Consider the following 13,292-nt stretch of genomic DNA (forward strand, 5'->3'; position numbering starts at 1 on the left):
GAATTCTTGCAATCATAAATATGATAATAAATCCATATCAGTAGAAACTAACAAAAGCCCATGGAAGCCAATTTTAACTGATGCCATAAATTAAAACTGGTGACATATTGATACACCAGTGGTGGGTTTCCAAATTTTTACTACCAGTTCGCTTGCACATGCGCGACGCTTCTGCATATGCACGGAAGGGCCTAGGTAGGTGAGTGGAGTCAACCGTCTCCGCTACTACCCACCTATGTGGTACACATGGACAAATAATAACTTTTAACTTAATATTAATTTAATTTGTATGCTGCCTGATCACAGGATTCATTATGGTTTAGCACATACAAAAACACAATAAAGCATTTAAAAAAACCCATAGTAACATAGATAAAATTCAAATCAATTTGTTTATCAAACTAACAGATCTGATGTAGGGCAAACATCTCTAAGGATGATTTAAAGGTCCTTTATCTTTTCTACAATTGCCTGTCTCTCTTGGTGAATAGCTAGGCCTTGTGCACGAATCTTAGATATCTGGAAAAAATACAATTTCCAAGTTATCCAATATCATTAAAACATTGCAACAGATTGCTGGGAGAAAAAAATAAAAGTTTCTCTTAGCCTTTGCTGAGAACTCGATGCTACTTTCTTTATTACCCCAATCTAATTGCAACAGTTTGTGATGGTTATATTTGGAACTAGGAAATTGCATCCTTGACAACATATCTATGAAGAAAATGAAGCAGATGAAAATGGAGGCTAAGACAGAGAGGGTATTGCTTTTTTGTATGATTTTCAGTATTTAAGTCTGTCCCAAGTGGATGTATTAATAGTGAAGTATGTCAGCATGTGCTATCTTAAAAGAACCTGTTATTATGCATTTTAAGGGGAATAAATAGCAGCTTAGGTTTCCCCGTACATAGTGGGGGGTGGTGGAATGAAATTTAGATCCTAGTTTTACATTTATGAACTATGAGATAAATATTGGCAGTTTAAAAAGATGGAAGCCTATGTGTTCAAGAGATTGAAAGGGACAAAAATGGAGTAAATTAAAAAAAGAATTAAAATGAAGGGAAATGGATGGTAGTTGCAAGATAGGAACTGATATCAAATATTGATCAAATCAGTGTTTATTGGCCATTGGGTACATTAAAAAAAATCTAGTCATTTAGCAGTGAGTATAGAGAGCTTCATGAAAGTTAACTATATTTGTTGACCTTCACTTTCTGTTGTTAGTTGCAAAGTCGTGTCCAACCCATTGCAAAACCATGGACAACGTTCCTCCAGGCCTTCCTGTCCTCTACCATCCCCTGGAGTCCATTTAAGATCATGCCTACTGCTTCGGTGACTCCATCCAGCCACCTCATTCTCTGTCGTTCCCTCCTGCTTTTGCCCTGAATCTTTCCCAGCATTAGGCTCTTCTCCAGTGAGTCCTTCCTTCTCATTAGGTAGACAAAGTATTTGAGTTTCATCTTCAGGATCTGGCCTTCTAAAGAGCAGTCAGGGTTGATCTCCTCTAGGACTGACCAGTTTGATCGCCTTGCAGTCCAAGGGACTCGCAGGAGTCACCTCCAGCAGCATCGTTCAAAGGCCTCCATTCTTTGGTGCTCAATCTTTCTTATGGTCCAACAGCCATACTTTCTACAATTCCGCAATTTACAGCATTTTTGCTAAAACCTGGCTTAGGTTTTGGCAAAAAGTACCCATAGCAAACAATGGGTTCACTTAACAGTCATCATGGTTGCTTAACAAAAACATTCTTAAAATTCAGGTTGATCACATGATGATCTGCTTTACAACTGTCACAACTTATGACTATAATTGGCAGTATCCATTCTGTTCATAAATTGAGGACTACTTTAATTATTTAGGTTCCTTCATTATTATGTTTTTATTCCTCCTTTATTTTAGTAGCTCAGAAAGAGAGTGAATTGCTTGTTTATTTTGTTACTGTGTGTACAACCTCTCCTATGCATGGACTTCACTTTATTGGATCATGTATTTATTTTATTTGTAGGGCCATCCAATTGACTATCAGCTCATAAAAGTGATCCTCCCCCAGGATCTGCTTTAATAATAACATGAATAAATAAATAAAAGAGTAGGATTTGATTTTCTGGTTGTGAATCCGTCTGAGTTTTTCAATCTTCCTCTTTTTGAACATCCCCTCATGCGTATAAATACATAATTACGTATGTGTTGAAACCATACATTTTCAGATAAATTAAAAAGTAAAATTGTAAAATAAAACTTAATGATTTCTCAATTATAGATGTATGAATAGTATACCCCAATAAGTGTTTTATTAAAAACATTTTAAGAACAAGTTAACTTTTAAAACATAGAAAAGACACCATAAAATTCTGTATCTTGAAGGAATAAATAATTCAGAATCCATGCTCACTATGGCCGTATAAAAGTAGCATTAGAAAGTTTATGTTTTTACATCCTTATGTAGTAGCTAAGATATAAGGTAGGCAATGTTCGTGTAAGCATACTTGTCATAGTGGATAGATAGGTTTTTTATATGTGAAATTGCCGCTATGATGATGCTTTAATTATGTGCTCAGGAGCCACCTAGTGGCTTAGTTGAGTAAAAGTATGAAATTCTTTAAAACTTGAGTAGCAAGTGCTTTGAAAGTAATAGGTGGAGCTAACTTAGAAAATTATGCTTCAGAGCCATCAATCATTGTTGATTTATTGCTTGATTACCAATCAGTGAGACATAAATGGTTGTGATTCATTTCTGGTATTGACTTACCCAAGCATAATTAACGTGCTCTGGATCCAGAAATAGTTTCATGTATAAAAACAAATACATTTTAATGAAATTTTCTTATGGGCCATTTAGACTGAACATAGGCTAGCAATAAATGAGGAAAATAATTCTGTCAAGTGCATTCTGAAAAGTTAACATTTTGTTCAATTATAAAGCCTTTTGTTCAATTATAAAGTATAATGGGTAAGCCTGACTCGCTGTAGTTATTTTATTTTAATAATTGCAGCCAGATCTTAGTGGAAGCCAGATTGACTCATCCTTTTACTGATAAAACCTGACACTGTTAATTCCAAAGGTTTCCTGAAATAGAATCAGGTGCTGTGGGGTTTTATATCTGAAAATTTTTAAAAATGTCTACATCTAAGATTGTTAAAATTAGGAAGTTGTTGATATGCATCATTCACCTTACATGGGTACTTTTGTCCTGGATTGTGTGACTAGTTTTTCCTTTGAAACTAGGATGCAATGTATCACTATTATGATAAGTAGTTACTATTTTCAGTGAATTTGTCAAGTTCACTTTTACAACTAACTAGGTCATAATATATTTTGAGGTAGTAAGTTCCATAACTGAACAGAAGTTGTGTGAAATGTGGTTTCCTTTTCTATCATTTGAATCTCACATTATTAGATAATGTGAAATGTTAATGTAATGAGAGTTGGGTCAAATCTTTTCTGTATCTACTTTTTCATTCAAAGATAATGTTGAGCTATTAGAATACTTCTATGTGTTTTGTGATGAATGCTTATTGATTTTTCTAGAATACAGGTATCTTTAATTTCTTTTTACATCAGTTATAATTATAAAAATCAAAATAGTGTACTTTTAGTCTTTATTATGAACTAACCCAGAGTTTGTGAGTTCTAGTTTCAACGTAGCCATGAAAGCCAACTGGGTGACCTAGGACTAATCATTCTTTTAACCTAACTCAGCTCACAGGAGCTGAGAAACTGAGGAGCCTTGTTGAGAAATTTTGGGGAGAGAGTATTAGAAATGCTCAGTGCCCTGAGCTGTTTATGAAAATAATAAAGACAGGATATAAAATAAATAAAACTATTGAGAACACCACTAGATAATTAAAATTCAGCATGATGATATAAAGATATTTGGGTATATGGTAAGCCTTACCTTATTTAAGTGGAAATATATGTATGCAGTCTTCAACTTACATCCATTCATTTACACAGTTGCAGCAACCCCATAGTCATTTGATCAAAATTCAAGCCCTGGCAACTGGTTCATATTTTATGACAGTTGCAGTGTCCTTTGTGATGTGATCACCTTTTGCGATCTTCTGACAAGCAAAGTCAATGGGGAGCCCGATTCACTTACCAACCATGTTACTCACTGCAGTGATTCACTTAACACTTGTGGCAAGAAATGTCATAAGTGGGACAAAACTCACTTAACAACTGTCTCACTTAGCAACAGAAATACTGGGCTCAATTGTGGTCATATGTTGAGGACTAGTTGAACACATACATTCATTCAATTTCATTTCAATTAAATAAGATAGCTTTTTTCCTCTTTGAGAAGCATCTTAAATGAAGTAGAGAATATAATTCTTCTAAGATATTTTTGTGCACTTATCGTGTTTTCTGTTACTTCTTTCTAACCATTTGCCTTTTGATTTTGTGTAATGGTATCCATAGCAACTGCAATTTCAATTTCCTTATTTTCATCTATCAATGAATGTTTTTCAGGCGATTTGAGCTACTAAATCTCATTTTTGCTGCAGCTGTAGTCACTTCATACTTATTTAGAAAATGCAGTGTAGCTATTCCATTAAATCTTTACCGTAAATTATTAAACATTTTTCAGGTCACTGTGGAGCACCCCAATATTTCACATTCTGAGAACCCTATTTTTTTTGGAAGTCTTTTGAGATTTGCCTGTTTGCCTATATTAGAATCAGCAGATGGAAAAGTAATATATATGTATAGCCATTACACATCACCATTGCTAATAATTTTATAAATTGAATTTTACTTAAAATAGCCAAGCATTTCATTAGCACCATTTTTTCATCTCATATCATGGAGATAGTGTAAATAAAGTTTATTGAAATGAAAAAGAACTATTCTTCCTTCACTCTGTGATATTGAAAGTATGTTTCATAGATTGAAAAATGAGTTATTTCAATCAGCTTGAGTTGACATTTTCGCAAATAATTTTAACAAAATGCACAATCAGTTTCATTCTTGTCTAGACATGAAATCTTTTTCCGATTTATAGCAATATAGCTAGTACATGATGGATTTTCTTCTGGATTAAAAAGAATAAGTGTGTCAAAAAGCTTAATCAGTTGTAGAACGTGGAAGGAAAAAGCACCAATCAACTTTTGGGCATATTTGTTTATTTATTACCATCATCTACATGCTGCTTCATGTTCAAAAACTCTGTGGCATACAAGTGTTAATATATTAGGACTGGAAGCAAAAAGGAGTTAATTGAATAATTCACAGGTTGCATCAGCACCATTTAGCCATGGCGTGACCTTAAATTTCATCATTAGTTGCAGCTGTGTCAGCCAGACCCTATTTCTTTTGAACCTTTAAAGGAAGCTGCTGCTACTTCTTATTGTAAGCTTTGAGAATGGGTGGAGCAGAGTGGGACGATGGTGGTTGAGTAAAAATTTCTAAAGATGGGTTCAGAATTTTCTGGTCCTGATGCATGCATCACTTTCCCTTGCTCAAGAACTGAAGTAGACTTCACTGAAGTAGCTCGAGGTTTGTATTTTAAAAATATTTCTTTTGGGAGAGGTTTATGAATTTAAAGACATGGAATGGGAGCATAATCTTTGTAAAGATTAAATGCTAGGGCAACCAAGTATGTGCAAAATTCCAGAAAAGTTCTCACAACTTTATAGATGTTGGAGGGTATTCTAGAGAATGCAGAAATTCTATGCAAATGCAGAGGAGAAATGTTAGGTGGTGTTAATGGATCATATATAGAGATTATCATTTATTGTCCATTTTCTTCAGTTGTTTTAACTGCCAGACAAATATATTTATATTCTAATATGGTCAGTATGGCAAACTTTTTATGTGCAGTGTCTTCTTGCATTTTTAAATTCATATTTTCTTAATTTGATGGTCATAAAACAGTAAAGCAGTAAAATTAGAAAAAATGTTTACTTGCAACTGTTTCTCAAAATTGCACCTTATCTTGAGATTTAGATTAGATTTATGGGACAAGGGGAGAAATTGGAACATGATAAATAAATAAATAAATTCCCAAATATGAACATATTCATTTTTACAATTAGAGTTTGGAACATGGTAAGCTATGTACCATACCTAGAGAATACAAAAGTATAGAATTTTAAAATAGGGTAATTATGTTTAGTTTATAGTAGTGTATTACTGATACTTTTCAGTATTTTCTGCATTACAGTTTGGTATATAATTTACTATCTTACTGCTATCTCACTGCTATATATCTATCCTCTTTGATTTCCTAAATTAAGGAGTATCTGAAAGTCCCTCCAAGATTTAGTTTTGTATGTTTTTTCCCTAATATGTTCTATAAATAGTGGAAAACTTGACCTAGTGAAAGACTGAACTATTCTTTTTTTTTACATTGGAGGACAGAAAATATATATGGAAATATGAATGAATTTGCACGTTTAGCACTTCATTAAACATTTATCAAAAAAGTTATATATGTTTTTGTTTCTCTAGATATTAGCAGCTGAGATTACTTATCCCTACATTGCAATTTACTTTGTTTTATTTATGCTTAAGTGACGTCCATAAGCAACACTTGTTTTTCTTAATTAGCAAATAATTTATTTTTGGTAATAAAACTTAGATATAATTTTTAAAAAGAAAAATAGTCTTTTCTAGAAGTATCTAACTTCATCTATTACAGATCACTATAAAATACAGTTTGTATTTTTCTATGTGTGTGTTAATTTCTGTCTTTCAGCTTTACTATTCATCTAGGTGTGCTTCTATTGTTATGTGCCTTGTTGAAAAGACTACTGCTATTACTACTATTACTATTAGTAATAGGGCTGCAAATATCCAGCTGTTCAAGATTGTTATTGGTTTCTAGCTATACATATATTAATGAAAAGTAAACATCAAGAAACCAATCCACAAAGTTATTTAAGCTGTTTTAGAAAATCTTCATAATTACCACCAAACTAAGCTATTTAGATGTCTATCACATATTACAATTTGTGGGAAAAGTGGATAAAAAATTATAACACCAGATACTACAATGAAACTAATAATTCAAAATTTGAATAATTATTATCTGCAAAATGCAAATAAACTGAATTTTTCAGTAATGAAATGGCTTTTTATGAGAATTTTCTATATATCTATAAAATATTGCCTCAATATTTATGTTCCACTTATCTTTTAGGGAAAACAAGAAAGAAGCCTGAGTCAGTGGATACAATATTTGTTAAACAAGTTAGAGAAGGAGGGCCTGCTTTTGAAGCTGGACTATCCACAGGTATCTTTCACTTTTCTTTATATAGTAATCATATCTCTGAATTTGGCTGGTATAGGATTTTATAGATAACTATTCAATAGGCAAATTTAAACTTCATGCCAAATTTCATTGTTTGGCAGGTCTTGATGACTCTCAGACATTTTATATGTATGAAATACATTTTATATGTTTTACATGTGCATATAACCATTAACAGTTTAATGGTCGTTTGGCTATGGTGGAAATTTCTTCACCTCCATTAGCTCATTAAAATTGAGGCTTAATGGAATGTCATGAATAGAATTATCTTTTTCAGTTAACTGAACAATTAAAGAACAATTCTTGGATAAGAGTGATATCTAGATAATTCCTCTTAGGCAGTTTTAATAATTTATGGCTAGTTTTTGTTGGTGGATTTTTAAGAGTTAATGAGTTTTGAAAACATAACCCACTTCATATATTGCTAGAAAAGGTCAAGAAGTTATTATATATTTCCATATTGTGAGATCCATGTTCTGTAAATGCCATGAGATCTGGAATAATAAATGAGTTCCACACTTGCATATTTCATCCATGATAACATATCTGGTAGTATTAGAATAATCCTAGTTATGGTATCGAAGATTTTCAGTCATCCAGGTAGAGTTGTCCAGAAACGGAGTCATGGCATGAATCATCATCCTAGTTCTGGTGTTATAGTAGATGTAAAGAAGAAAATTAGAAAATTAGAATTGTTTTTAATTTCCCCCCTTTTTTGTTAAAACATTTGTGTCAGCTTTAAATCAAGAATAGAATGACTTTGTTTCCTTTTTTTAATCTGTAGGTGACAGAATTATAAAAGTGAATAGGGAAAGTGTCATAGGAAAGACATTTTCTCAAGTCATTTCTTTAATTCAGAACAGGTAAACCATTTATTTTTAAATATAATTTGAATTTTTCATATAAAACATTTCATATAAATATATCTTCAAAAAGTATTGACTGACTTATGAAATATGTTTTGTTCTGTGTTACAATGAACTATAATTAAACCTCAAAATCAAATGGTTGACAAATGAAGGTGAATGGTTTAAAACATCTAATTTTTCTCTCTTCCATTCTTGCTTTGCGTATTGATAACATTTACAAGAATGAAAATAATTCTAAAGTGAATTTCAGCACATAGTATACTTAATCCAGTCATTCATTAGCCAAGTCAAGTTTTCTTACGTTTGATTTGCTAATGGACAATCACACAAGTTGGTTCAAAAGTCATTCTTCAGGAATATATATCCTTGCTTATCAACCACAATTGGGACTAGGAATTCTGTCACTAAGCAACACAGTTTTAAAGTACAATGTCATCTGATCATGCCAATTTACAATAGCAATTGTGGCAGTTCTAATTGCCATCACTAGATGAATCCTACACAGGCATGGTATCCTGCAATTACTTGATTGCCATTTATGACGCCCTCCCGCTGCTAACTTCACCATTGACTGCTTGATGGAGGCTACCAGTGAAGGTGATGCTCGTGTGACTCTGAGATGTTGCACCTGTCAGAATTATGAGCCAGTTATCAAGTGCTCAAATTTCAATCTTGTGATTACAAGGACACTGTGAGGGCTGCAATTATAAGGATACCAGCTATCATAACTTTGAATGACTGCTGAACAACTGCTCCAGACACAAGGATTATCTACATGTTCATTTAGAAAATGCTTGGTAATCCACCAATGGACTCTTCTCCTTAGAAATACTGGCAAGGTTCATTATTAATCCCTTTCTGAATGGCCAGGCAAGTTGTTTGGGGGATTGAATTCAGTCTGTTCTTTCCACCTCTATTTCTTGCAGGTCTGTATAAGCCGAAAAGTGCAGTTGACTGGGATTTGGTGTTCCCAAAACATGTCTAGATAGCTGGAATTAATTTAGTCCTTTGTAAGTGTGGGTCTATTTTGTGCTTAGGACCTGGGATTTATTTATTAGGTCAGTTGATATTTTTTTTGAGCCCAATGACACAATGACCTTCCCAGTTGGCCTAATTAACCATGATGTGGGAACAAGACCAGAATCATTAACTTCCAGATGTTGCTGATCCTCATTTTCCAATTAACTCTAATAGAATTGCCAAAAGTCAAGGTAAAGCAGTCTGACAGCAATCAAAAGACCACAAGCTCCTGCCTCTTCTTTAGCACCCTCCCATTCCAAAAAAGAAATTGCATAATTGCATTGTGATAATGGAAAAAACCAACCTTCATTGACAACCATTTCTTTGAATGTTAAAAGTCCGCATGCAAGTATTAGAAACATTTGTATTAAGAAATATTCTGTTATAAGCTCCAAAATTTATTTTGTAGTTTTATAGTGCAAAAATATATATGTTATTTACTTTTGGACTCATGTGCAAATTTTTTAGAATATGTAAAATTTTTGAATTCCTTATGTGATTTTGAGAATTTCGTAAAACAATATAATGAATCAAACATGGATTAAAAGATACAGAGTCAGGATTTAGATGTTAATTGGTAACACTGTTTTCTACTTTTTCGAAGTATATTCTAATTTTGATTAAAGCATGTAGGATACCTCTCCTCTAGCATTGTCATTGCATTTTTCTTCAACCTCTTTATACATGAATCAATTTAATGCAGCAGATGTGAAATTAAAATCAAATCATGTGTTTGATCAGCATTTTATATAGGATTCTTTTTTTAAAATTAGGCTTAATTATGCTTGATCTAATTTACATTCAGTAGTTCATATCTTAATTTAAACATTTTAAAGCATTCATAAATTATTAGTAGCATTAAGAAAACAAATTGTAATATTTCTATAAAGATTTGAAAACATAAAACTATTGAAAATGCTAATGAAGTGAAATTAATTTGCACAGATTTATTGCTAAAAAAACTTCTGCAAAAAGAAAATTTAGGAAATTTTATTTTAACGGATTTCTTTAAAAATTATATTGGAAAGTTAAATTTTAGATTGTGGCATCAATCAAATCAATAGTCAATGAACATATCCTGTATTGTAATTTATATTGAGACAGTTTATGATGACAGTTGGAATTGTTAAACTGCCAATTTTAACTAAAATCCTACTACTACTTTTTTACCTTATATTCTTATATTGCCTATGTCTGATCTATATGTGTAATAATACTGCTTCTGGAATTGATTAATTCTTTTGAAACAGGTGTTTTGAAATGTGGCAAGACAAGCAGAAAAGCTCTCTGAATCATTAAAAGAGCTCCTTGGCAATCGTATTACTCCACATGGAGTTAGAATAGGAGTGTCAAAGTCACGGCGTCATGTTGTCACGTGACATATCACAACTTCCCCCCCCCCTTTGCTATACTGGGGGTGGGCATGGTCAGAACATGACGCATCCGGCCCACGGGCCAAGAGTTTTACCTGCAAACTTTACTTGAACTTGCACATTTCTTAACAGCTGCGCAATCCCTCTTTCTTTCCTTTTCTCCTCTTCTTCTTCTTTTCTTTTCTTTTGTATGGGATATGTATGTGGTATGCATGTGATGTATGTTTGATGCTTGTGCCCACTTTTATTCCTATTGTCATTGTATTTTTATAATTTTAACTGACTTGTGGGGACTGGATGCGTGAGTGATTGTATATGCATGAGGGGACTGGGGGAACAACCTGGTGCCCCCTCCACTGAGTGCCATTGCAGAAGTGGTAGGGGGCCCAGGCCTATCCCCCGTCCCAGAATGTCTGAAATACATGGCCTGCCGGAGAGAGCGGAGGCCACGGGGAGGGGGGGAAACAGGGTCTACGGGTACGGGAGTGGACTGGAGCATTCCGGTCATGATGGGGAGGGGCAGGTATGGCGGGAACTTCAGGGCTAGCCATTACCGGGGAAGGAGGGTTCGCTACGTCACAGAGATCCCTCCTTCCGGCCCTGCTAGTTCCACTCCAGGGCCAGATGGCGAGAACTGTCAGGGCCCTGGTCTCCGGCTGCTGTTGCTAAATGCCAGGTCTGTGGTTCACAAAGCTCCCCTCGTCCGGGACCTAATTTTAGATGAGGGGGCAGACCTGGCATGTATTACTGAAACCTGGCTGGGCCCGGAGGGAGGAGTCTCCCTCACTGAAATGTGCCCAGAAGGTTTTCAGATGCTTCATCAGCCGCGATCCCAGGAAGGGGGGGGGAGTGGCTGTCATCGTCCAAGGGTCTTTAGCTCCTCGTAGGATCCCTGCTCCAGAGCTTGTCGGGTGTGAGTCCCTGCTGATAAAGTTGGACCTTGGAGGTCAAGTGGGTCTGTTGCTAACGTACCTACCTCCCAACAGCGTTGCAACAGCCCTCCCCTCGCTCCTCGAGTCAGTAGCCGAGTTGGCGGTAGAGTTCCCCAGGCTTATGGTTCTGGGGGATTTCAACCTGCCTACTCTCGGTGAATGCTCTGATGGGGTGCAGGAATTCATGGCTTCCATGAGAGCCATGGACTTGACCCAAGTAATTCGGGGTTTGACTCATTCGGCGGGTCACACGCTTGACCTCGTATTCCTCTCGGAGCAGTGGAGATGTGATCTAGAGTTGAAGGGCATTACGACCTTGCCCTTGTCATGGTCTGATCACTTCCTACTGAGGCTTGACTTTCGGAAACCAATCCCCCACTGTAGGGAGGAGGAACCGATTAGGTGGTTCCGCCCCAGGCACCTGATGGACCCTATGGGATTTCAGGCGGCGCTTGGAGAAATACCTGACACTCTCGTCCGCAGTCTGGTGGAGTCCTTAGTCGCTGCCTGGAATACAGCGGCGGCGGGGGATCTAAACTGGATTGCGCCTTTGCGACCTCTCTGAGGCAGCGGATCCAGGAGGGCTCCTTGGTTCACCGAGGAACTCCGGGAGATGAAGCGCCAAAAGAGACGCCTAGAGCGCCGCTGGAGAGCCAGTAATCTGAGTCAGACCGAGCACTGATGAGAGCCTTTATCAGAGCCTATCTCGTGGCAATGTGGGCAGCGAAATGTTCGCATTTTGCCACCCTTATTGCATCCGCTGAATCGCACCCAGCCACCTTGTTTAGAATAACCCGCTCCCTCTTGAAAGGGAGGGATGCGGATGACCCTTTACAAGGTAGAGCTGAGGAATTTGTTCAGTATTTAACGGATAAAGTCGCTCGGATTCGGACAGAGCTGGACTCCAATTGCACGGTACCAGCCGAGGTACCGGGGGAAGGTCTTGAGGATACTTTATGGATTGAGTTTCAACTTGCTTCTCCTGAGGAAGTGGACAAGGCCATGGGAGCAGTGAGTGCCTCCACTTGTATACTGGACCTGTGCCCCTCCTGGCTGGTCTCGACCAGCAGGGAGGTGACACGCGGCTGGAACCAGACGATAGTCAACACCTCTCTCTGGGAGGGAACTTTCCCACTCCTCCTAAAGGATGCAGTGGTGAGACCCCTCCTGAAGAAACTTTCTCTGGACCTAGCCATTTTGAGCAACTATCGTCGAGTCTCCAACCTGCACTTTGTTGGGAAGGTTGTTGACGGTCCTTGGATGAAACCGATTATCTTGACTCCTTTCAGTCGGATTTCAGGCCTGGTTACAGCACGGAAACTGCTTTGGTCGCGCTGATCGATGATCTCTGGCAAGCCAGGGATAGGGGTCACCCCTCTATCCTTGTGCTCCTTGACCTCTCAGCGGCCTTCGATACCATCGACCATGGTATCCTTCTGCGACGGTTGCGAGAGGTGGGAGTGGGAGGCACCATCCTCCGGTGGTTCTCCTCCTACCTCTCAGACAGGTCGCAGTCGGTGTTGGTTGGAGGGCAGAGGTCGACCCCAAGGCCCCTCAATTATGGGGTGCCGCAGGGGTTCGGTCCTGTCCCCCCTCCTATTTAACATCTACATGAAGCCACTGGGTGAGGTCATACGCTGGCACGGGATTAAGTACCACAAATATGCGGACGATACACAGCTGTATCTGTCCGCCCCGTGCCAACTCAGCGAAGCGGTAGAAGTGATGTGCCAGTGCCTGGAGGTTGTTAGGGTCTGGATAGGAGTAAATAAGTTGGCACTCAATCCAATAGCAATAGCAGTAGACTTATATACCGCTTCATAGGGCTTTCAGCCCTCTCTAAGCGGT

General features: G+C 37.1%; 1 protein-coding gene across 1 annotated transcript in view; it reads left to right on the top strand.

Annotated features, from left to right (window-relative positions):
* The window catches only part of ARHGAP21 (Rho GTPase activating protein 21), a 93,297-nt gene that overhangs the window by 44,973 nt on the left and 35,032 nt on the right, over positions 1 to 13,292 (top strand). The window contains exons 5-6 of the mRNA XM_087712609.1: positions 7,140 to 7,232; positions 8,035 to 8,113. Of these exons, the coding sequence (XP_087568735.1) occupies positions 7,140 to 7,232; positions 8,035 to 8,113 (172 nt within the window). The remainder of the gene's footprint in view (positions 1 to 7,139; positions 7,233 to 8,034; positions 8,114 to 13,292) is intronic.

This window comes from Thamnophis sirtalis, unplaced genomic scaffold (genome assembly GCF_051295495.1).
Source record: "Thamnophis sirtalis isolate CommonGarterSnake01/CBP01778 unplaced genomic scaffold, rThaSir2_p1.2 scaffold_4, whole genome shotgun sequence".
In the NCBI taxonomy this organism is placed as follows: Eukaryota; Metazoa; Chordata; class Lepidosauria; order Squamata; family Natricidae; genus Thamnophis; species Thamnophis sirtalis.